The following is a 26,662-nucleotide window of genomic DNA, read 5'->3' on the forward strand; positions in this document are numbered from 1 at the left end:
CTGATGTGGAGACTTGTCAGCCAGTAGGTGGACTTAGAACACCAACACCTTTCACAACAATAAATATATTCAGAGAGAAAACTGAGCACTGTAGAGCCTGATCATGCTGAAACATGTACATTCTACTGTACAGAAGCAGACCATTTTGAATGGAATACTAGATTCTAGATTTATTTTGCCAGTGAACAGCGTTTGAGGTTTTTTTGTATGTTTCTATAAAGGAACATCTTTGTCAAATAGCAGAAGGCAAAACTTAAAGCTAGAGCTTGTGATGGGGCATTGGGTTCAAAGAAACAAAGCTTGTCCAGTTCCTTTCTGTGATTAGCAGTACTGTTATGTTAGGATTCTCCTCCTTCAGCCTTGCTAAGGCAGCAAAGATAGCATGGGAGAGAAGTGGCATCTCTGGGGAGTCCATGAAGAGAATATTGTACATTAGCAAAAGGGAAATGTATACATTAACTGAAAAAATGAGCTGACAACGAGCTGTGCTTGTGATCCAGGAAAACCACAAACCAAAATTTCCTGATTGCACAATTGCTCATTTCTTCATACTACACTTATGAAGATGGTAATAAGTCCCATCTGCATCTTTGATGAAGTCAAACCTCTGTTTCCTCAGAGTGGCCTATCAGCTAGAGGCTTTCAGTTTTAGTTTTGATTTGAGTGTTTTTCATGTGTCATCCTCAGGGAGAAGGAAGGTCACGGCAGCCCTGACCTGGTAAGAACGGATGCATCAGAGCAGCCACTGCTTTGCATGTCCATAAATCTTTTTCTCTCTGTCACTAGGAAGAGGATGAAGTTCCTGATGACGAGACTCTGAATCAGATGATTGCACGGCGTGAAGAGGAATTTGATCTCTTCATGGTAAGGGCACTCTGACAATAAGTAGTACAATTTCTTCCGTAGTCCTTTCCTGTTAACATTTTATGTTGCTAGAGCTGCTACTCTTTTGGGATTCAAACTATAGAATGGTATTGTGGGAGAGGGAGGAGCATTTGCTTATTTTGCTCCCTATTTGAAAGAGAATGTAATCTCCATTGAAAAGGGAGCAGCTTCACTGGATGACTAAAAAGGGGTAAGTCCTGAAGAGTGGTAAGGTGAAGGAGTGTCCACTGCATGCTAACTCACACACTATAGGGGAAAGAGGATTCAGAGTTGCCTTGGAAGAATTCAGTGCCTATCAGCTGGTCACTATTTCTGGCTCTGATTTTTTGATACTATACATTTTAAATGGCTCTACTCATGTTGTGCTCTACTGGGTTTCTGCCATGGGCAAATATAATAGTTTAACCAATGGTATGTTAGAAGCTTATGGTGGTGCTCTTTTCTTCTATCAGAGTAGCAGCCGTGTTAGTCTGTATCCGCAAAAAGAAAAGGAGTACTTGTGGCACCTTAGAGACTAACAAATTGATTTGAGCATAAGCTTTCGTGAGCTACAGCTCACTTCATCGGATGCATTCAGTGGAAAATAAAGTGGGGAGATTTATATACATAGAGAACATTAACATACACACTGTAACGAGAGTGATCACTTAAGGTAAGCTATTACCAGCAGGAGAGCAGCAGATGGGGGGGGGGCCTTTTGTAATGATAATCAAGGTGGGCCATTTCCAGCAGTTGACAAGAACGTGTGAGGAACAGTAAGGGGGGAAATAAACATGGGGATATAGTTTTACTTTGCGTAATGACACATCCACTCCCAGTCTTTATTCAAGCCTAAGTTAATTGTATCCAGTTTGCAAATTAATTCCAATTCAGCAGTCTCTCGTTGGAGTCTGTTTTTGAAGGTTTTTTGTTGAAGAATTGCAACTTTTAGGTCTGTAATCGAGCGACCAGAGAGATTGAAGTGTTCTCCAACTGGTTTTTGAATGTTACAATTCTTGACGTCTGATTTGTGTCCATTTATTCTTTTACGTAGAGACTGTCCAGTTTGGCCAATGTACATGGCAGAGGGGCATTGCTGGCACATGATGGCATATATCACATTGGTAGATGTGCAGGTGAATGAGCGTCTGATAGTGTGGCTGATGTGATTAGGCCCTATGATGGTGTCCGCTGAATAGATATGTGGACACAGTTGGCAACTATCATTAGTTGAGGTTGCTGCGGGGTGATGTCCAGGGTCCGGTTTGCCTTGTCTGAACTGAGAAAGTTTAGCAATTCTTTAAGCAGGACTAGATAATACAGAGGTACAGCATCTGGTCTACATTAGCACTTCCGTCATTGTTAGCAGCAGGGAAGCTGTACTGCTGGGAGAATTTAAGAAGTCTGCCTAAGCACAGCTATTGGATTGGCCATTTTGTGAGCACCCAAGGCAGGGATTGCTCGAGGGAGCCTCCACACCTTCACACGCAAGGGCCTGTCACAATCCCAGACCCCATGTTCATGCAGCCCCTGGAGCACACACCCAAAAGGGGGAAGCGTGGAGGTGGAATCATTGCACTCTGCCCCTCCTGCACTGGGGGAGCAGGCCACTGCATTTTCTGAGATGTTGACAGATAGAGACACACATATCCGGAAAGCTGGGAGGGACTGTAGGAGCTTGAGAGACAATCCCAGGGGTAGGATAGCTGCACACCACCTCTTGCTCAGGGATGTGCCTTAAAGCACAGTCTGTACACAAGTGTGAATTGTCACTTGTACCAAAGTTCAGATGGCAGAGGCAACATTTCCCCCAGGTGGCAAAGCATCATATTGCTACTAAGCTGCCAGCCCTACTCTGCTGTGCTCTACTGAATGTTGCCTGAGTAGTATTTAAGACTTGAAAGAAGTGATATATGAGAGAATGGGTCTGTTCAGGAGTTCTGTCATTTAAACATTGCCACAATAGGAGTCAGGTGTGAAGAGTTTGGCAGGCCAGGAGCCAAGAGGAGAATGTTTGATTTGCCAGCACTGCTAGTCAAGTGTATAGTTACAGACCATGGTAGTAAACTAAATGGCTCCTTCCTGATCTCCATCACAGATACACATTTTTGCACACCCAGTGCAATTTCCTGCTGCTACTGTTGTGTTCAAGCTGAGTAGTTGACTTTACAAGATACATGGTGATTGACATGGGTGGTGGTGTATCAGAGATAAAGACTGAAATTTAAATATCTATTTTTCACTGTGGAACACAAGCAGATTTGTTGTCTGAAACAGCTTCTTCATTCCAGCAGCCCAGAAGGAAGGAGCCAGATTGCAAGTTGAACCTCATTGTTGAATTCATGGCTAACTTCAAAAAGGTTCTGAAGCTCTCTCTATTTGGAATAAGCTTGAGCATCATCACAAAACAACCAATAAGGAGGGGATCAGGAGTCATGACAGTTTAGCCATTGTTAGTGCATAAATCATGCTCTCTATATTAATGCATCGCAAAACCTCTAAAGGAAAGTAAGGTGGGTTAATTTAAATCAAGGCTATTTAAATCACTGATTTAAATCACCAAGTGAAAAGCCTTGATTTAAATAATCAATTTTAAATCAGCTTTTCCACCTGTACTTCAGTTACTTTCTAAAGAAAGGTACATTCTCACTGGCTAATATAACCGTGAAAATGTGTTCATTTACAGCTAAACATAGCTTCCATCAGTTAGCTCAGTACCGCTGCCAACTTCAGGGTTGACACAGCTTCCAACTCCGAAAGCATACTTGGTAGCATACTCTGTGCCGCTGGTATGGTGTCCACCACCAGCACCAATTCCCTCATCATGCTGGGCTACGAATTAGTCAGACCAGTTGCTCACACACTCAGGGATGGCTCCACCTGAAGGCCAGGACTCTTTGGTGTCCAGATTGGAACCATCTTCCTCTCACTCTCCATCGCCTGACCTGCATCAGGGGCTGTTCATGGAGCGCTATGGGTACCAGGATTGGTGCTTGTCTCGCGGTCGGGCTGAGGGGCCCTGGCCCGGCACCTACTGGCCACCTATGCCCTATCCATGCCAGTGGCCTCCATGAATGTGTGGGATGCTCCTTCCTGCAGAAGTCCCACTCCTCATCTTGCTTGAAGGCGAGATCATCAACCAGGTCCGTGGCAGTGACCGTCAATCTGGTACTGGCCCAGGCACTGGTGAGCCTTTCCCTCGTGGAGCCACCAGAGTCATTCCTTGCAGGTCCATCAGTTCTGAAGCATGATCCAGCCCTGGTGGAGTTAACCATTTCATCTTTGTTCCCAGGCAATTCAGTAGTGCCTGGCTCTTCCTCCCCTTTGGTACTGGAAGATTTCAGTGTGTACCAGGACCTTAGCAATGTATGGCTGCTTTCCTGGGTATTCAAGCAGAGTTCCTGCAAGAGAACACTCACAAGTTATTGGATATCCTGCAGCTGTCTTCCCTCCCTGTTAATGATGCGCTCCTTGAGCCTGCAAAAGTCCTCTGGAGCATGCCAGCTTCGTTACCACTTGCAGAAAGTTACATGGAAAACTGCTACTTCATTCCGGTGCAGGGATTTGAGGGTTTATACTCCCATCTGGCCCCAGATTCCCTAGTTGTAAATGTGGTGAACAAAGAGCCTGGCAGGGCAGTGTTCAGTCCATTCCCAAGGATAAAGACTCTAAACAAATGGACCTGATGGGCAGGAAGATTTATACTTCCTTTTCCTTGCAAAGGCGGATGGCTGACCAGCAGGCATTGCTGTCCCAAGTATGACTTTGTGAACTGGCCGGCTATCTCTAAATTTGCAGACCAGCTGCCCAAAACATCGAGAGAGGAATTTTGGGCATTTGTCACCGAAGGCTGCTTGGTGGCTAAGACTTCACTGCAGTCCATGCTGGATGTCGCAGATAGTTTGGCCAGAGCGATGGCCTTGAGAAGAGCTTCCTGGCTTTAGAATTCAGGCATTGCTCCTCATGTGCAGCAGGCCACAGAGAATTTGCCCTTCAGTGGCCCAGCGCTGTTGTGGGAAAGACGGACAAGACTGCATTCTGTCAAGGACTCAGACACTACCCTAGAGTCCTGTACATGCTGGTGGTGCAGAGGCCCCACTATGGTAGTCAACAGCAACAGCAGCATGTATTTGAGGAGCCTTTCCCTCCCCGAGATAATGCAACTACCCCAGGAAAGAGCATAGATCCTCAAGGACAGGGGTTATCAAGCTGTAGGTTGGGACCCCAAAGTGGGTCGCAACCCTACTTTTCTGGGGTAGTCGCATTATCTCGGGGCGGGAGAGGCTGCTCAAATATGTGCTGCAGACGATATTCCTGCTGCTGCTGCCACCGCCACTGTTGACTACTGTCGTGGGGCTTCTGCACCACCAGCGTGTGCAATAGCCAGGGCTGCTGTTACACTTGCTGGCGCCCAGGGCCGAACCCCGAGCCCTACCACCTGGGGCCGAAGCCGAGCCAAGGGCTTCAGCCCTGAGCTGCAGGGCTCAGGTTACAGGCCTCTTGCCGGGGCTGAAGCCCTGGGCTTCGGCTTTGTCCTCCCAACCCCAGCTTGGGGTAGTGAGGCTTGAGCTTTGACTTTGTCACCCCCACCTAGGGTGGTGGGGCTCAGGCTTCAGTCCCACCTTCGGGGATTGTGTAGTAATTTTTGTTGTCAGAAGGGGGTCATGGTGCAATGAAGTTTGAGAACCACTGCTCTAGGACAAACAGTCAGGTCCTGGGTTCGGACAGTCCACATGCCCTCCCAGCACCCATTTTGACTTGTTGGTCCAGAGCAGTATTCCAGTCACTGCTACTTTCTCCCCATCTACTCTATTTGGGCACAGGCTGGCCTGCTTTCACAATGCTTGGGGCTCACTCACCACTGACAGCTGGGTCCTAAGCATCAGATCAGGCTGTGCTATCCAGTTCCTCTCCATCACTCCCCTCACCCTTCCACCCTGTTCCTTTTCAGGGACCCCTCTCATAAGATACTGTTCCGGGCGCAAGTTTCTCTCTACTGGCTTAGGGAGCACAGGAGGAGGTTCCACCAGTACACCAGGGTCACTTCTGGTGTCCAAATCCAAGGAAAGAGTAAGACCCATCTTGACCTTTGTGGCCTCAACAAACATCAGATACATGAGGTTCTGAGTAGTCAGTCTATTGACTATTCTCCCTATGTTGTCCAAGAAGGACTGGTTTGCTGCTCTGGACCTCCGGATGCCGACTTTTATGTGGCAGTTTTGCCATTTTTAGTACATGGTGCTTCCATTGGTCCTCTCTTCTGTCCCTTGGTTTTTTACTAAATACATGATCATCGTGATAGCATATCTCAGGAAGACAGGAATCCATGCCTTCCAGTGTCTGGAGGACTGGTTACTGAGGGGTAGTCACAACAAGGAAGATCTTGCTCATGTCAATGCTACACTGCCCTTGCTCGACCCTCTTGCGTCTCATCTTAAACACTAGAAAGTCAGCTTTGGTTCCGACTCAGAAAACTGAGTTCATGGGGCCTTAGACTCTTTAAGTTCGAGAGCATTTCAGCCAACCGACTGTTTTCAGGCTATTCTCCACCTTAGCCTCAGTGTGCAGTCTCAGCCTTAGCTCGGATATGCCTAAGGCTCTTGGTCCATATGCACTCTTGCACACAGATGGTCCAGTTTGCAAGGCTGCATCTTTGCCTACTCCAAATGTGGCTCAGGACAGTTTACTGTACGACTCTTCATCCCCTGGACAGATTGGTCTGTCTTCCTCAACTGGTCCTGGACTCCCTGCAGTGGTGGATGTGTCCAGAGCATGTTTTGCCAGGGTGTTCCCTTCATCCGGCACTTACCTAACAGGTCTGTTGTCACTGATGCTTCCCTTATGGGTTGGGTAGCAAACTGGGGGTCGCTGATAGTTCGAGGTGGGTGGTCAGAGCAGGAGTCTTCACTGCATATCAACATGCTGGAGCACTGGGCCAATGCATACCACGCTTTTCTGGACCATATTAGTGGTCCATACACTTACTGACAATACCTCCATGATGTATTCTGTGAACAAGCCATGGGGAGCATGCCCCAGGATGCTCTGCCATGGCGCAATCAGTTTGTGTCAGTCCTGCATCAAGGAGAGTATCACTCCTATAGGAGACCACTTGCCTAGGGTCCAGAATCATCTTGCAGACCACCTTGGCAGGAATTTTTCCCTGAGTCACAAGTGGTCTCTGAAGACAATAATTCTCCAGGTCATTTTCACAGCTTGGGGCATGCCAACGGTCAGTTTGCTACAAGGGGCAACAGGAAAGGTCATTTGTTCTGCTCATGACAGGGCCTCAGTGCAATGCTTTCCTTTTCAGCTGGCATTCAGCTCTTGTGTATGCTTTCCCCCCCCTGATCCTGATCATCCCACAGGTCATCCTCAAGCTGAAAGCAGATTGGGCCAAGTTAATTCTCATTGCCCCAGCAAGGCCAAGTCCCATGCTGATTCTCTGACTTTCTCACACTGTGAATTCAGCTTTCCATACGCTGCCTTCTCCATCCTGACCATCTCACAGAGAATCACGGTGACACCTTACATCTTATGGCGAAGCTGCTTCATGGCTAAATGAGGAGGAAGAGGGTGTTCGGTGGCTGTTCAACAGATCCTACTCAACAGTAGAAAGGCCTTTACCAGAATGGCCCAGTAAGTGAAATGGAAGTGGTTTTCGGTGTGGTCACTGGCCTGTGGAATTCAGCCGATGCTGGCCTCAGTGCAGGACATCTTGGAGTATCTGGTGCACCTTCAGTCGTCAGGACTTGTACTTAGCTCATTGACAGTGAATTTGGCAGTGATATCGGCATTTCATCCCCCATTCATGGAAGATTGGTCTTCTCCAGGGCCATGCTAGCAAGATTCTTAGAAGGGCTTCTTTGTCTCCATCCTCCAATCTGACAGCTGATTCCTCTATAGGACCATAACTCAGTCCTAGCGGCTTTGATGGGACCTCCGCGTGAGCCCTTGGCATCTTGTTCCTTTCCCTTTTGTGTCAGAAAACTGTTCCTGGTAGCAATAACATCCACAAAAGGACTGTACGAGTTGCAAATTCTTTCTCACAATTCTCCATTTCTTGCTTCACCTCATCTGCTTGTGTCATATGCAGATCGCACAAAGGGTCAAGCAGTCTCTTCAGAGATAACATCCTGTATGAAGACTGCATGTGAAATAGCTTCAGCTACACCTCCTCAGTGGGTCTGTCACAAAGGGGTATACTTTGTCAGGGTGATGGTCCTTGGATTACGGGCAGTATGGCCTAGTGGCCAGAGCCGGTAGGCCCGCCCTTCCACACAGGGCAGCAGGGCCTAGCAGCCAAGAAGAGGGTGGGCCATCACCTGGGGTGGGTTGGCAGCTGGGGTAGGGAGACCCAGCCCCTCCCAACTCCACCGGGTCCCAGCCCAGGGCCCTATCAGCAGAGAGAGTTTCCGCCAGTGGGTCAGTGGGGATCTGTCTGAAACATGCTGACCCTGTTCCCAGTTCCATAACCAGATCAATGTCTAGTCCCCAGGAGCTACTTCCTACCTGCTCTGTAATCTGTAGGCTCTCTGTTCCTCCGGGGCAGTTGGCAGGCTAAGCTCTTGAGGACTCCTTGTCCTCACGGCTTCTGTAGGTAGCCTGGTATTTGCCTGGGTCTCAGCTCACCTGACCTCTGCAGTCTGGGGCTGCAGCAGCTCCCAAGTAGGAGCTTGCAACAGGCAGCCTCTCTCCTCAGCAGTCAGCCCAGACTGAGCTGGGCTGCTCCCTTTTATACTGTGGTTCCAGTTGGAGCATGCAAGGGTGAGGGGGCATGGCTTCCTCAGCCCACAGTATGAGGTTAACCCCTTCCTGTCCAGTGCAGGGCAGGTATAACCCCTCATAGGGTGCTAGCTCATTCTACGAGACTGCAAGCAACATTGATAGCATTCCTCAGTGACTTCTCAATATTGAGCACTTGCAGAGCTACTGTGTAGTAATCCATCCATACATTTATGAACTATTATGCCATTACTGCATCTTCCAGGGTGGGTGCCGAGTCCCACCTCCTGGGGTGGGTACTTCTTGTGAGTCACTTTAGTGGACTCACAAGTGTCCACTGAGGAATGCTATTGACGTTGCTTGTATATAAAATTTATTTTTATTAAACAAAACAAGACCATAATATAGTATAGGACCTACTGTGCCATAAAAGCTTGACCTCAAAAGTTGAATGTTTTCCCCATATTCTTTCTTTATGTAGAAAAGGAGCCTTCTACTCAAAGTTTTTTATAGAAGCTTATGAATTCAGCATTTTTTATTATTTTAATATTTTAAGAGGTTATAATAAGTTTAGACCACCATATTTTGTATTAAATTCAGATTTCAGTTAAAGTTCATTTTTAAAAAGAAAAACAATTAATTTATTATAATGTAAATAACAAAACCAAAAAAGTGATTTCAGTAATAAAAATCAGATTCTCTTTTTCAAAAATTCATCAATTTTTATCTGCTGTGAAGGAAAGTAAGGAGCTGACACTAAGCGTTAAAAGTCTGGAAATGAAGTTAACACATCCTTCAAAACCCAAGGTGTTAAGGCAAGCATTAGTGGATAGGAAATGCTTTAATTGTTAATAAAGTAACCTATTATAGGTAGACACATTGAAATGCAGTTTTAGTCTGAAAAGTTATGGTCATATTAGCATTGGGGGTGAGGGTTCCATGTTTCTCAGTAATTTTAATATCAGGTGTACTCTGTTAACAAGGAAAAAGTTGTTTTTCTTCTGTCTGCCAGCCATGTACAGTCAGCCTTGAGATCTCAGTCAAGTTGGGAAGAAGAAGGTTTCCTTCTCATGCATCGTCACCAGTAATAAAGATTCTGCTTTCACTGATACCTGTACAATCCTGTTCCCTTCAGTGGGGTTGCACAGGTGTAAGTAGAATTTAAAGAACTACTATATTGATACATAAGAAGGAAGAGAATTTAACTGCCTGTCTTAGCTGAGCTAAGAGGAGTAAAAGGCAGTAATGTATTTTAGTCATGAATGTGAGCAGACTGAATAGAGATGGGAGCTGATTGATTTAGCAAGAAGGCATCATTTGTACACTCCATTTTCAGATTATAACTGTTCCTTGGTCTAGATCCTCATATGCAGCTGGAGAGCATGCAAAACCACCCAGGAAAGGATGTGCAAAAGTGGCTTTTGCTTCCCTGATTAGCGCCAATTGTGTCCCAGGCCAGCCCTCCGGCATAACTCAGAGAAACCTGAAGGGGCTGATATGACAGCTAGTGATCAGCGAGACGTAAAGAAGCTGCAGCCACATTACTTTCCTGGCCATGCCTCCTGTGCTGGCAGTGGAGCACAGGGGTGTAGAAGCTACTTAGCAAACCAAATGAGCCCCCTGCATTGGTGTGATTCTCTCATAATCAGTTACGCTACAGCACATCTGTGCCAGCCACATTGCATCCCAGTATCAGGCCTTTATGTTGAAAATATTCTTTGTACTGGTATTAAGTAAGAATAGATCATAGTCTCTTAAACGTGGCATTTACAGCCAAGTCATTAGCACCAGAAAACAAGATATTTGTGTCTGAGATATTCTTAGCTTACCTTACCTTATTCATAAATACTTCTCCGTAGTATACTATCACTGTAGCAAGTCTTACAAACATTTCTGTATGCTGTGATAATCAATGAGTGCCTCTCCCTCTTTTTATCCAACAATTCCATCCTTTTAGAATCTTTTCAACTCCTTATTCCACACACAGGTGGCACTGCCTGCCCAGAGGCTCAGGACATGAATTCCAAACAGACTCACCTGTTGGGTCTTTCAGATTTAGTATAAGCCTCCCCACTCCACCTGGATCTCCTAGTCAGCAGCAGGAAGCACTTCCCATTTCTAGGCCAAGAATTATTGCATTTAATCCTCCTTCAGTGTTCAGCGTAAAGATTTATAGGCAGGTTTCGAGGCAAATGCTTGCTTCTTGTTGAAAGGTAGTAATAAATTGAAATTCTTTCTTGCTTTTGGGTGCTTGCTTGTAATTCTGTCACACAAAGGTATTTAAAGGACTTGTACGTATGGACAAATAAAAAGAAATCCCAGCATTTTGTCAGATTTCTTTTCAGACATGGCATTAGATATTAAAGAAATTGCCTAGGGCAGTGGTTCTTAAACTGGAGTTTATGGCCAGCAAGGTGTCAGCCGGAAATCTTTTTATTTAAAATAATAATAATAATCCCAAAGTCTTGTTGCTTTTGCGTATGTACTATTTCAGTAAATAAATGGATACACACATGCAGTACTCATTGAAGGTCTGACCAGCCTTTATGACAGGTGTCTGTGAAACTAAATGACTGGATCTCTGCATTCCCTACAGTTCTTTCCAGTTATTTAACTTTCAAAATAACTCTTTCATTCCCTCCCATCCACCCACTCACTCACTACAACTGCTCCTAAATCAGATCCAAATCTACCCTGAATTTAGGGAGGAAAAACAACAGAGAGGGAATGGACGTTTTCTACCGAAATTGGAATAACTCTGGCCCTATCAAATGATATCACTGGATGAGTAGTGATAGTTAACAATTGTGAATATTGTGGGCAACCCCTAACCCTCAGCTATTATTGACTTTTCTTGTGACTTGCTGCAAGTGTTAGCAACCTTATTTTCTGGTTGCACCCCTAGCAAGAATAGAAAAAATCAGCAGTGAGAATTAGCTGTGTCATTGAAATGTTTATTAATGTGTTGCAACAAATCTTTAACTTTTCCTGCCTTACTTGATAAACAAAATAAGGGAAAATATAAACTTGTTTCTAGTTAAAGTATAATATAAATAAAGCCGTGTCTAGTACTATTTTTTAACTAAAGTAAGGACTCCTAATCTAAAATCATCCTTTGAAATAGGATCCTAGCACCCAAAAAGTTTGAGTTGATACTTTATTTGTGCTATTTTAATTAATTTTCCTTCTCAAAACCAAAATGGCAGTATATTATTATCCTTATGCTAAAAATAAGTAGTTGTAAGCTCCAGATGAGAGCCATCCCCCTTGTTGCTCCTCTTTAGGACCAACACAGTTATAATAGAGAAGGTATAGGCTGCCTGTTTCATATGTCAGCAATACAGGATATTTTTGAAGCTGATAGTTTTAGACCCTGATCAGACAAACATGTACATTCTCAACTTTACTTACATGGACGTGTTTGCAGCGTAGGGGCCTTAAGTCACTAGATTAGTTTCAGGCATAATCGACGTTGCTGTGGGTGCATGTGTATAACCTCTGTATGGTACCAGAGTTACAGTGAAACAAGGGTAAAATCATTCATTGTTTTATCTGTCTGTCAGTGACATATAGGAAGATTTGATCACAGGTATCCCAGTAATACAAGGGTTTTTATGAGTAGCTTTTGGGGAAACAGAATCCAAACTTGTAATCTTTTGTAGTCAGGCTCAAGGAAGAGTGTCTTAACTTTTTTCCTCTCACATTTTCCCTCAGGAAAGAAGCATTATTAATACGCATTTTGACTTAGCCTTTCAATCCATGTCTTGCAAATAGCAAATCAAACACTTCTACAAGGGTAAAAAGTTAATTATTTAAAGGATGCTGATCTATGCAACTTATGGGAATGGTGTACTTTACTAATCCTTGCTACTAAGTAATCAAAACGGGCCTGTTGAGGCCTTTTCTCTGATTATACCTGTACATTCTTTGCCAGACCTGCCAACAGTTCAAACCCATGCTAGGTTGCCAGTTAGTTAATACAGAAATTGTCATATTTTAAAAGGGGAATAGAAAAGTCGGTGTAATGTAGAATTATATTTAAAATGCATGCAATGTAAGGAGGTTCAAGACGGCAACTTGATCACTTGTGCTTTGGTTATCCCAGAGCTGTGAAAGGATGATGCGCTTCAATTTGCACTAGATATAGTACAGTGTGTAGCCACAACAGAATTAAGAATGGATTGTTTGTGAGTAAAAAGGTTTGTAACAAGTCAGTGACCACAGCTGTAGCAGCTTTCAGTGTTACAGTATCTTGGCGTTTTTAACTTTTCTTATTGTTTTTTTCAAAATATGAAGTCCACAAATTTTGCAACCACCTAATGGTCATCTACTTAGTTAATGGGAATTGGGAATCCATATCCCATAAGCAGCTTTGAAAAATCTCAGCAGTGTACTCCATTTTATGGAATAATCACTTGTCAAGTATGAAAATAATCCAGACATCTCTTTGAGTCATAAAAACAATAGTGCTGTAACACAATCTGATACTTCTAGGATTCTTAGCTTTTTAAGTAGCATAATCTGTGGGGGAAGGGGGTTTGCCGGGGCGGGGTGGGGGGGTTAAAATGTTTATGTGGTGTTCCAGTAAACAGCTATCAACATTCCAAGTGGATAGCATTCAGGCTCTGATAACAAAGAGACAAGGTGTCCTCTGAATAGGATTGAGGTTTAGGAACTTCTTTATTCCATCTTAGAGAATTCCCTCTGCGGCTTTGGGCATAGGTTCCCCTTCAGTAAAATGGGAATAAAACCTCAAAGGGTTATTATCAAATAATTTTAGTTTTTTTAAATCACTTATATCAGTGATGATAGACTATAAAATATGTGCAAAAGTAGAGACAGCATTTTAAACAGTAACTATCCCACTACCGTTATGACCTGATTTTCAGGGGCGCTAAGTATCTGCTCCTCCCATTTACTTCAGTGGGAACTGTAGGTTCTCAGTACCTCAGAAATAGAAGCCACTGTGTAATAACAAACCTGAATTAGAGATTCATGACCAATTATCATGTATGGATATTCCTTGTTTTAAATACTCCATAGAAGTATGGAGAACTGGGGACGAAATGTAGTCAGACTGATTTAAAAAGAACATTATGTAAAACTTAATACAGTATTAAATACCCAGCTTTCCCACACTGGTCTTAACAACTGTACTGACTGCTCTTGCAGCGTATGGACATGGATCGTCGCAGAGAGGATGCCCGAAACCCCAAGCGCAAGCCTCGCTTGATGGAGGAGGATGATCTGCCATCCTGGATTATTAAAGATGATGCTGAAGTGGAAAGGCTCACCTGTGAGGAAGAGGAAGAAAAAATATTTGGGAGGGGGTCCCGTCAGCGCAGAGATGTGGACTACAGCGATGCTCTCACAGAGAAACAGTGGCTCAGGGTATGTGCCACGTTTTTCCTTTCTGACAGCTGGTATTTGTGGGAGTTTTGGTTTTTTGGGGGAGGAGGGGGTTTGTCAGTGATGATTACAAAGTTGGAGTTAGAGGAATGTGTGGAATTAAAAATATAAGTTAAGTTGCTGGAGCCAGGCACTTTTGCTAGACCTGGAATCATTATTCCTCTCTGTGTTGCAAATATTCTGTTGCCATAGATCTAGCTATTTTTTACTCACATACTGTTGTAATTTTTCAGTGATGCAGATGCTTTTTCATGTTGTCTATCAAACCACTGATTACTGTGGGATAAAACAAGACACAAAAACACACTGAGCTTAATTAGAAATCCAGAAAACTTTGGAAAAGTCTTCTCTCTCATGCTTTCATTTCCATGTGTCTGTGCATTTCCTGGTTCCAGTGAGATCAGAAAACTTCCGAAAGAGACTGTTCATGGAAAGATTTCCAGGCAAGAGAGCCTTGACTCAAGAAGCCAAACTTAGCTGATTATTCACACCAAACCTCTCATTCTTTTGAGATTTCCCTATCATCCTGTGCACACACCTAATAATCTTCAGTGCATATAGCCTTTCAGTAGGTTATTATTTGTCTGAGGGTGGTAAGAAGTTGTCGTTTAATCTTCAGAAAGTCTTTCCAAAACCATGTAAGAGACTTTTAGCATTCTTTTCTCAACTAGAATTTCCAGAAAGGATTGCTAAAATGTATATTTTAGTCAGCAATCTGCATATACATACCTACTGTACTTGAGTAAGTAGGTGATGATCTATTAAAGTATCAAAATTGCACACCTATGTGACTGACAAGAGCAGCAGTGGACACTGCCAGCGTGAGCATATATTCAGAAGCTAACCAATTAGTGTGAGTGTGTAGAGGAAAGAGAGATTGTGGTGTACAATCACTAGGTAGGTACGTGGACAGACCCAGCTGACCTACATGGCCTCCATCCAAGCATGTAGGTTTTAGCTAGAGCTTGTCTACATGAACACTTAGTTCACAGCAATCTAGGGTGTGAATCTACCCCACAGCTAGCCTGCTGTAGACTTACTGTCCATGAGGCCCCTGCTGATGCATTTGAGAGGACTAGATCAAAGCACTTTCACAAACTATTAATGTGTGTTAGCAGGGTCCACACGGACAGTCAGTCCATGGCAGGCTAGCGTGGGGTAGATTCACATCCAACTTTGCAGTAAACCGTTTGTTCATGTAGACAAGCCCCTAGACTTCATTGTGAGACATGAGGCTAAAGAGCAGAGCCAAATTCAGAAGTGGTGTGCAAAAGGATGCAAGTTACAGGAGATGTTGCTAAATGAGTGTAAATCTAGGCAGTTAAGGAAATCTAATGGCAATTGCACATTGAGAGGATTAGAGGAAGATGAACATAATGTCATCTTAGGCTCCCTTTAGATTCCCCTAGATTCACCCAGATTTCATTTCATCTCAGGAGTGCATGTTGCAACCTGAAAAGTTAGGTTACAACAGGGCACACCTGGGGAAGTGAGTTACTGAAAGTATTAGAAGGAAAGGCTGACATGTAGACTCTGGTAATGATTTCATGACTATTCTGACAGACTTATGGCATAGCACAATACCTGTGCACCTGCTGCATGGTAAGAAGACCTTGCCATCAGGTGGATATTGGGAAATTGAATCATCTGACATTTGATACATTTTATTTCTCAAGTGTTTCATTGCTACAAGTTTTGATTTGACTAGTTACTATTTGTCATGTGGGGGATGGCAGGGAGAGAGATGCGTTGTGTTCTCCACTCAATTTTGCCTCTTACTTGAGCAAGAAAGTTTTCCTACATCTGTGAATTGGAGTACCTAGGGGATTATAGATGATGAGATGACAATCTTTAAATATATACAACTACCAGAGTTTATAATTTGCTTTACCCCCAAGGCATTGCCATTGTAACATGATCACATGCACACTGGACAAAAATTTTAGATCAACCGTTTCTTGCTAATGAGAACATGTGGACAATAAGTTGCTTTAAAGTAGCACTAAGGCTCTCCAAAAATGCACACGATCCAGTAAATTCTAAATTAAGAAAAACATTTTGTCTTTAATTCATGGCATTCTTCCCTATCACAGATCTGTTACAATAAATACTTCAGTCTGCTTGCAGTATGGGGGCAGAACTAGACATGTCAATCACTGGCAGCTGAAGAATACCCCATAGTTCCCTCCAGTTTACCTGCCTCACCAATGGGTGTGGCTCCCCAAGATCACCCTTGCTTTAAATCAGGCTGTGCAAGGGCTTATTTTTATGTGGGATCTTTGTATATGTTACTTTTACATTCAGTCAGAATAAGGTATTTTTAAGGTATAATTTTGTAGCCAGCGGCCAGCAGCCATTTTGTAGCCAGGGCTCTTAATTTGATTTATAGTGGTTTTGATTAGGTAATACAGATTTGCTCAGTGGGGTATCTGCCTTATATTCATTATTCATTCCAGTTTTGCCTTTCTTCTAATGGCTCTTATATTTATCTAATCCGAATATTTATCTAATCCTAATGTTTTACCCAAGCTTTGTTGGTGGTTGTGATATAGGAGATAAAAGATAGATATCTGTAAAATTGGGTAAAAGCTGTTATATGCAGAATCCTCTCTCACTCTATGCGTGAATCTTTTTCTGATTTCCATTCTTCCTTGTTCCTCTCTCCTTTCTAGCTCTAGAGCATAACTTTCTTTTGTATCACAAAGTTCAGTGAATTGCTGAATATCTACTTATAGTCACATAAGTGATTATTTGCCCAGGGCACTGGAAGAAAAATGCATTCCAAACTAAATGGAGTGCTGTGAAGTACTTTATTGCATATCCGATTGAATTTAACCTTTTTACAAAAAAATTGTGTTTCAAAAATGTATCCCTCTGACCCAGTGTCCTGAATCCGTGGATACCAGTTACTCCATGATAGAGGTCACTAAATCACAAGCACCAAACCTGCCTTGCTATATAGGAATCTGAGCCTTTTGCCTGTGGGACTACAATCTGTCAGAGCAGCAGAAATTGGGTGTGAGTTACTTCCCACTGGCAGAAGGGAATATTGAATAATATGTTGAATGATCTGGTGGAGAGTACTGCAGGTCTTCTCCCATTACGGTTCTACTGATAGCAGATTGAGGAAGGAAATTAAGCTAGCCCATGGCTTGCAAGTTTGCATGGAACCTGAGTAGTTGTTTATATTACTTGTACTGAAGTCTAGCTGCAGTTGAAAGAAATTCAAGAAAATCAAAGAAAATTAGGTGTCCTGACTGTTACTTCTAAGTTACAATGAAATTAAAACTAATGATACACTTTAGATGAAGCGAGCTTTCCTTCATTAGAAAATAGTGAGTCTGAAGCATGAATGAGAGCCAGAGAAGTTTATCCACCCAGTATTGGCTTTTAAGCAAATAAACTGTCTGCTGGATACCTTCTGCAGTAAGTATTTTGAGGCACTACCAAAAGTACAAATGTTGGGACTTAACAAACAAGCCTTGAAATACTGCTTTGTATTTAAGTTGTGCTCTCAGGAAACAGATCAAGAGTCCCAGGAATTGGTTTTGTGGAGTGAAGTCTTGAAAAGAGAAGTTCTGAGTGACAATTCAGGAGAAACAAAAAGCAGTAAAACATTTTATGGTTTGTTAATGGGATTTTGTTTCCATTTTCTTTTTGGTCTGTTTCGCCAAAGATTTTTAAAGAATATCTGAACAAATATTACTATAGTTTCGACTGGTGCCTTGAATACATTCTCCTCTAGGAAACATTAGGCTAATAATGTGACATAAAAGTGTAATGGGGCACACAAGCCTCCATGCAAGGCAGGAAGGGGTTAATGGGCTACTGTAGGCCCAATTAATCAAAATTAAGACACCTGGATTAGGAAGCAGGCTTCCAGGGAAGGGCTTAAAAATAGGCGACCCTCCAGCTGGAGGGGAGCAGGCGGAGAGCAGATGTGGAAGGTTTACTGGGGGAGAAGGCTGGCTAGGTCTAGGAACTTAAAAACTAGTGCCCAGCAGATCTTCCAGAGCAAGGGGAGTGTTTAAATTTGTGTTGTTGTATACTTGTTTCTGACTTTGAGTGCCCCAGAAAGGGTAGAACTGTAAGAGGCCTAGCTGGAAGGCTAAATCTGTGCAAAGCCAGAGGGCATTGGAAATTGGGCAGAGCAGTGGAAGAGCAACTGGGAAACTGATGCTGAGTGGCTGCTACGCTGCACAACGCCACAGGGAGGTGCTTGGGTAAGGAATGCGCAATAACAAACATCCGCTGGTATTTTTAACAGCATTGTGAGCAGCAATGTTGAGGACCCTTAGCCAAAGTGAGCTGCATACTGTTTAGAACAAGGTTTTTAAGATGAGTTTCCAAAAGCCAGCCAACATGAACTGAAACTACAAGTTCTATGTTTTAATGACAAGATTTTCACTGTCAGTTCTTCTCAGGCAAAATTTTGAAACCCTCAGTTATCTAAGCCTTAGGTTAAGTTACTGAGATGGTATTGCTTACACTGAAATTCAAAACAGTTACTGAAACAGTGGTAATTATTGTTAAACCTTTCCCAGACTTGCATGAAGAGAAAATCCGCGTTAAAACCTTAAAAAGCACAAAGATGGAATAGTATTTTGGGATCTGAGTCAGAAAAAACTAAACACTTGAAAACTAGATTTCCAGAATATATGTGCAAAACTCTTCTAAAAAATATTTTAATTAGTTCATCTTCGTGCTTGTGAAAAGTGCTGGGTTTATGGCATTGGAAATTAAGATGTGTCTGCAGAATAATGACCGCACAAGCAATGGCAGTGCAAGCTGCCCCACTCTGCCTGCTAATGGACCTTGATCGATACAGGAGGGCTTCCTCTTTCTCTGTATCATTGGATCTTTTGCTTCTCTGAGATTGCAAACAGTACTGATAATTATGATGGTGGGTTTTATAATGTAATAGGATCAGAACTGTCACTACCGATTCTTAGGGTTCTGAACAGTGATTGAGTAGTAATGGGTTTCCTGGGCTGGATTTGAATTTTTAACAAAGGTTACATATAACCTTCCAAGCAGCTTGTCATGTGTTTTGGCCACAAATACTCATTCAGGCCTTGCCAAAAGAGAATTGTAGTTTTTTGTGTTGTTTTTGTTTTTCTACTCGAGGTAACTGCCACGCATGAGCTACCCCAAGATAAACAGCGCTAGAAGCCTCCAGGCTTGGCCTTTCTGAGTTTATCTCATGGAAAACTGACGTGCCTGGTCTTCTCTGTGTTTTTATCTCAGAATAGCTCATGCATACTAGTTACTTGGAGGTAAAAAACTTCACTCTTTCAACAGTGAAGACAAGGCCTCAGTCTGTAGCAAAAAGAGAAACGTTCAATATTTTACTTCACCATTAGTACCAACTTCTATGGCTTTCTTTTTTTAATGGGATGAGTCTTGAAAGCAGACCAAAATAGGCAGTAGACACCCTTTATACCTTTGTTTTCCAAGCAGAACACATGGGCTCCTGACCGGGAAACGTGGGTGGGACTCTGTGCACAAGCAGAACCCTATGGACTTCAGTGAAACCTGAAAAATAAAAACATTTGTAAAAGTATGCACATTCTTGAGACTTTGCAGGATCAAGGCCTTACTGGGTAATTTAAATATAAACAAGATTTGTTTGTCCCAGTATATAACAATAAAAGAGACACAACTGGCAAACGTATAAACACTGTTTAAAAACTGGACTCCTCAAGATGGTTTTGCCAAATGTATCCATCTGGTGGCAAGTAAAAACTGGGAGAGCTCTTAAAAATGTAACCTCTAACTCACCTTGAAGTACTGAAAATGAATAGAATGTTCTGTCTATTGTACCCTGGAAATGTGGTTTTGTTTATAAAGAATTAAAATTCTCCTCAAGTCGTTCCAAAGATCAGCAAAATTAGTTTTATAATTTTATGTTGTAATTAAAATTGAGAGACTTCTAACATCTTAGAAATGGTGGAGAAATGGAAGACTAGTGTGTTGGACATTCATTTTAGTTACCTCTGGATTAAACATAATAAGACATCACAAGATGGAGCTCAAAGCGTTGGTGCTCCTTTTTGGCTGCTTAGTGCAAGGACGTTGTTGCTCCTACTGGACTTTGTCATCGCACTGTGCTCTCTGTTCCTCTGAGAAGCAACCCCGTTTAAACTCCTCTTAGGCCATTGAGCCTGTGGCATCTTGGATTGCTCTGTCTGTTCTTCACCCAGCACCTGACTGGATTAACTGTAAAGTGGTAGGATCTTTTGGATACTTCTACCATTAAAGGAATAAGATCTACTGTGCCTCTCTCAGTGTTCCTTATTGAGAAACACAGCAGTAGAAAGGGCCTGGCAATGTGGAACTCACTATCTGACTGACAGAAAATAGCTAGGGCTGTCAATTAATCGCAGTTAACTCATGCAATTAATTCAAAAAAATTAATCGCAATTAATTGCAGTTTTAATCACGCTGTTAAACACCAATTGAAGTTTACTAAATTTTTTTGATGTTTTTCTACATTTTCATATATATTGTATTCTGTGTTGTAATTGAAATCAAAGTGTATATTTTATTACAAATATTTGCACTGTAAAAATGATAAACAAAAGAACTATATTTTTCAATTCACCTCATACCTGTACTGTAGTGCAATCTTTGTCATGAAAGTGCAGCTTACAAATGTAGATTGTTTTGTTTTTGAGTGCAGTTATTAACAAAAAAAAAAAATGTAAAGCTTCAGAGCCTACAAGTCCACTAAGTCCTACTTCTTGTTCAGCCAATCGATAAGACAAACAAGTTTGTTTACATTTACAGGAGATAATACTGTCCTCCTATTTACAGTATCACCTGAAAGTGAGAACAGGCATTTGCATGGCACTTTTGTAGCCAGCACTGTAAGGTATTTACGTGCCAGATATGCTAAACATTCGTATGCCTCTTCATGCTTCAGCCACCATTCCAGAGGATGTGCTTCCATGCTGATGACGCTTGTTAAAAAAAATAATGCATTAATTAAATTTATGACTGAACTCCTTGGGGGAGAATTGTATGTCCCCTGCTCTGTTTTACCCGCATTCTGCCATATATTTCATCTTACAGCATTCTCAGGTGATGACTCCGCACATGTTGTTCATTTTTAAGAACACTTTCACTGCAGATTTGACAAAACGCAAAGAAGGTACCAATGTGAGATTTCTAAAGATAGCAACAGCAGTCAACCCAAGGTTTAAGAATCTGAAATGCCTTCCAAAATCTGAGAGGTACGAGATGTGGAGCATGCTTTCAGAAGTCTTAAAAGAGCAACACTCCAATGCAGAAACTACAGAACCTGAACCACCAAAAAGAAATCAACCGTCTTCTGGAGGCATCTGACTGAGATAATGAAAATGAACATGTGTCGGTCCGCACTGCTTTGCATTGTTATCGAGCAGAACCCATCATCAGCATGGACGTATGTCCCCTGGAATGGTGGTTGAAGGGACATATGAACCTTTAGCGCATCTGGTATGTAAATATCTTGCAATGACGGCTACAACAGTGCCACAAGAACACCTGTTCTCACTTTCAGGTGACACTGGAAACAAGAAGTGAGCAGCTTTATTTCCTGAAAACGTAAACAAACTTGTTTGTCAGTACGATTGACTCAACAAGAAGTAGACTGAGTGGACTTGCAGGCTTTAAAATTTAACATTGTTTTATTTTTGAATGCAGTTTTTTATGTACCTAATTCTACATTTGTCAGTTCAATTTTCATGATAAAGATATTGCACTACAGTACTTGCAATAGGGGAATTGAAAAATACTATTTCTTTTGTTTTTTACAGTGCAAATACTTGTAATAAAAATAAATATAAAGTGAGCACTGTACACTTTGTATTCTGTGTTGTAATTGAAATCAATATATTTGAAAATGTAGAAAACACCCAAACATATTTAAATAAATCGTATTTTATTATTGTTTAACAGTGCGATTAATCGCAATTAATTTTTTTAAATCGCTTGAAAGCCCTCAAAATAACTGCAGAATGTTGCAATTAGGTGGTTAAATTAATTCCTCTCTTACTATTTCCTCTTTGAGAATGAAAGGGTCCACTGAGTTTAACTTTATTATTTTTAATAAGTGGTTAAAACATTTGTTTAGTTTTACGTTGACCTTATTCTTTCTCTCCAACTCGGACAAAATTTTAAATGGATATTGCATGGCTCTTTCAGCTGCTAGCTCAGGGTAGAGTGATTTAAATCATGGTGAAAATCGGTGCTTAAATCACATGACTTAGAAAAAAATCAAATTAGGTTGAGCTTTGTAAAATTAACTTGAAAACTTGTGCTATTGCAATTTAAGATTAAAATTTATCATGAACTAACTTATAAATGCTGTTTATTGTGCCACAACTAATAGAGGGTTTGTTGTTTGCCGTTTACAAAACCGTTTTAGACAAAACCAAAATATTGAAAATTTAAGGCCCTGATCCTGCAGCCATTTAAGTGGGTATGTAACTTTACTCATGTTAACCCCACTGATTTAATGGGATCACTCGTGCTTAAAAGTAAGCATGTGCATAAGTGTTTCGAGCACCGAGGGCTAATACTGTATCTCTATTAAAAACTTTCTCTTCATGACATTAAATCTTTATCACTTCAAAGCAAAATGCTTCAGCATTAATACTGAAAAGTTATTTAAACTTTCAGTACACTAATAAAGTTGTTGTGAACTTTTATGTACACACAAGACAAATTTAGGAGCCTAAAATTAGATTTTAACCCATATTTAGGCACCTGTTGGTGGGATTTTCAAAAGCAAAACAACCCAAAAAACAAACCAAAAAAACCCCAAACACAACATAGAAGCACAAGCCTTTGGCTTGAAACTGCTAAACCTCATGGTAGAGTATAGCCTGGGTGAAGTATTTCAGCTTTCTTGACTTCTAAAAGTTCAGCATACTTGAAGAAGGTGATGTGGGTTACAGATATAGCTTATGCATTTGCTTACCAATATTGTCTTTGTAAAGGGGGAAAAAACCCTCAAACTCTTTCCTCCCCACCTACCATAGTTTTTGGAAGGAGATTTCTTAAGCAATTCCGTGATCTGGGATGTCTTTGCTCAGTTTAGCTTATCCACAAAAGGGTGGGGTCAGCAGTAGAAGCAAGAAAAGCCTAGGTTCATCCATCAAAACTTTGCTTGTGATAGAATTAAAGCAATATTGTGTTAATTTACTCCTGCAAAATCAGTCTTTCTTAGTGATTGCAGGATGCCATTCAACAACAAAGGCAACCTAGGTGAATTTCAGTTAAAATAATCCTTTCAATCCTTATATGAACTTTAGAAGTTTATTCATAGTACTAGGCAACAGCTTATTTTATGTGTGTTGTGTTGTCTGGCTGTGTCTGGAATATGGTGACTTTCTGGGGTCTCTACTCACCTTCATTTGATGTATTAATATAGTGCCATATATGTAAATAGAATTTTCCAAACACTTAAGACAAGGGCACTGCCCCAAGGAGTTAACAAATTCAGAAATGGTCTCTGTGTGTATATAATGTCTTCTGCAGTTTCCACAATATGCTATGCATCCGATGAAGTGAGCTGTAGCTCACGAAAGCTCATGCTCAAATAAACTGGTTAGTCTCTAAGGTGCCACAAGTACTCCTTTTCTTTTTTCTTTTTACGAATACAGACTAACACAGCTGTTACTCTGAAACAAACAATTGCATTAAGCACAGAAAAGGGTGCAGACATCATCTGGGAGAACAAGTAACAGAAGTGGATTTTAAAGAGAAGAAAAAGCCATTTGGCATATAAGAAGCTGGAGGTGTCATTATATGGCACAGAGGACAACATGAACAAAGACATAAATGGAGAGGGGAAGGAGAAAGGGCCTATAGGGGAAAGAGTGGAGGTGTAGGCATTGGGAAAGCCGCACTGGGCTTGGAAGATAAGACGTGATATAAACTTGATGTGGAAAAACAGGGTGGTCTTATATTTTGGCATAGGGCGTTCCCATAGCTAGGGAAATAGCTCCTCTTCCCCTGCCACCTCTTCCAAATTGGTAACGTGAGTCCTGTTTTCTGAAGAAATAACTTCTTGTTCAGTACCTTCATGCCTGATGCTGGCATTTGTCATGCTGTTTTTGAATAAGTGTTTTAAAACCATTGTCATAAGTGCTTAGTATCTCTATGCCAGTATTCAGATTAGCAGCTGTGTTAGTCTGTATCCGCAAAAAGAAAAGGAGTACTTGTGCCACCTTAGAAGTGAGCTGTAGCTCACGAAAGCTTATGCTGAAATTTGTTAGTCTCTAAGGTGCCACAAGTACTCCTTTTCTTCTATGCCACTAGGTGGTGCAATACATGGATAAGTTTCAGAGTAGCAGCCATGTTACTCTGTATTAGCAAAAAGAAAAAGAGTATTTGTGGCACCTTAGAGACTAACAAATTGATTTGAGCATAAGCTTTCGTGAGGTACAGCTCACTTCGTCGGATGCATTCAGTGGAAAATACAGTGGGGAGATTTATATACATAGAGAACATGAAACAATGGTTGTTACCATACACACTGTAACGAGAGTGATCACTCAAGGTGAGCTATTAGCAGAAGGAGAGCGAAGGGGGGGGAACCTTTTGTAGTGATAATCAAGGTGGACCATTTCCAGGGGTTGACAAGAATGTCTGAGGAACAGTGGGGGGTAGGATAAATATGGGCAAATAGTTTTACTTTGTGTAATGACCCATCCACTCCCAGTCTCTATTCAAGCCTAAGTTAATTGTATCCAGTTTGGAAATTAATTCCAATTCAGTAGTCTCTCGTTAGAGTCTGTTTTTGAAGTTTTTTTGTTGAAGAATTGCAACTTTTAGGTCTGTAATTGAATGACCAGAGAGATTGAAGTGTTCTCCAACTGGGTTTTTGAATGTTATAATTCTGACGTCTGATTTGAGTCCATTTATTCTTTTACATAGAGACTGTCCAGTTTGACCAATGTACATGGCAGAGGGGCATTGCTGGCACACGATGGCGTATATCACATTGGTAGATGTGCAGGTGAATGAGCCTCTGATAGTGTGGCTGATGTGATTAGGCCCTATGATGGTGTCCCCTGAATAGATATGTTGACACAGTTGGCAACGGGCTTTGTTGCAAGGATAGGTTCCTGGGTTAGTGGTTCTGTTGTGTGGTTGTTGGTGAGTATTTGCTTCAGGTTGGGGGGCTGTCTGTAAGCAAGGACTGGCCTGTCTCCCAAGATCTGTGAGAGTGATGGGTCATCCTTCATGATAGGCTGAAGATCCTTGATGATGTGTTGGAGAGGTTTTAGTTGGGGGCTGAAGGTGATGGCTAGTGGCGTTCTGTTATTTTCTTTGTTGGGCCTGTCCTGTAGTAGGTGACTTCTGGGTACTCTTCTGGCTCTATCAATCTGTTTCTTCACTTCCGCAGGTGGGTATTATAGTAGTAAGAATGCTTGATAGAGATCTTGTAGGTGTTTGTCTGTGTCTGAGGGGTTGGAGCAAATGCGGTTGTATCGTAGAGCTTGGCTGTAGACAATGGCTTGTGTGGTGGGGTCTGGATGAAAGCTGGAGGCATGTAGGTAGGAATAGCAGTCAGTAGGTTTCCGGTATAGGGTGGTGTTTATGTGGCCATCGCTTATTAGCACCGTAGTGTCCAGAAAGTGGATTTCTTGTGTGGACTGGTCCAGGCTGAGGTTGATGGTGGGATGGAAATTGTTGAAATCATGGTGGAATTCCTCAAGGGCTTCTTTTCCATGGGTCCAGATGATGAAGATATCGTCAATGTAGCGCAAGTAGAGTAGGGGCATTAGGGGACGAGAGCTGAGGAAGCGTTGTTCTAAGTCAGCCATAAAAATGTTGGCATACTGTGGGGCCATGTGGGTACCCATAGCAGTGCTGCTGATTTGAAGGTAGACATTGTCCCCAAATGTGAAATAGTTATGGGTGAGGACAAAGTCACAAAGTTCAGCCACCAGGTTAGCCGTGACATTATCGGGGATACTGTTCCTGACGGCTTGTAGTCCATCTTTGTGTGGAATGTTGGTGCAGAGGGCTTCTACATCCATAGTAGCCAGGATGGTGTTTTCAGGAAGATCACCGATGGATTGTAGTTTCCTCAGGAAGTCAGTGGTGTCTCGAAGATAGCTGGGAGTGCTAGTAGCATGGAGCCTGAGGAGGGAGTCTACATAGCCAGACAATCCTGCTGTCAGGGTGCCAATGCCTGAGATGATGGGGTGTCCAGGATTTCCAGGTTTATGGATCTTGGGTAGCAGATAGAATACCCCAGGTCGGGGTTCCAAGGGTGTGTCTGTGCAGATTTGTTCTTGTGCTTTTTCAGGGAGTTTCTTGAGCAAATGCTGTAGTTTCTTTTGGTAACCCTCAGAGGGATTAGAGGGTAATGGCTTGTAGAAAGTGGTGTTGGAGAGCTGCCTAGCAGCCTCTTGTTCATATTCCGACCTATTCATGATGACGACAGCACCTCCTTTGTCAGCCTTTTTGATTATGATGTCAGAGTTGTGTCTGAGGCTGTGGATGGCATTGTGTTCTGCACAGCTGAGGTTATGAGGCAAGTGATGCTGCTTTTCCACAATTTCAGCCCGTGCACGTCAGCGGAAGCACTCTATGTAGAAGTTCAGTCTGTCGTTTCAACCTTCAGGAGGAGTCCACCTAGAATCCTTCTTTTTGTAGTCTTGGT

At 42.2% G+C, this 26,662-nt stretch overlaps 1 protein-coding gene across 4 annotated transcripts in view; it reads left to right on the forward strand.

The window, feature by feature from the left end:
• SMARCA2 (SWI/SNF related BAF chromatin remodeling complex subunit ATPase 2) overlaps positions 1-26,662 on the forward strand; it is a 188,022-nt gene that overhangs the window by 123,902 nt on the left and 37,458 nt on the right. For all 4 annotated transcript variants that reach the window (XM_074953295.1, XM_074953297.1, XM_074953298.1 and 1 more), the window contains 2 exons: positions 787-864; positions 13,762-13,980. In XM_074953295.1, the coding sequence (XP_074809396.1) occupies positions 787-864; positions 13,762-13,980 (297 nt within the window). The remainder of the gene's footprint in view (positions 1-786; positions 865-13,761; positions 13,981-26,662) is intronic.

This window comes from Natator depressus, chromosome 5 (genome assembly GCF_965152275.1).
Source record: "Natator depressus isolate rNatDep1 chromosome 5, rNatDep2.hap1, whole genome shotgun sequence".
NCBI lineage: Eukaryota > Metazoa > Chordata > Testudines > Cheloniidae > Natator > Natator depressus.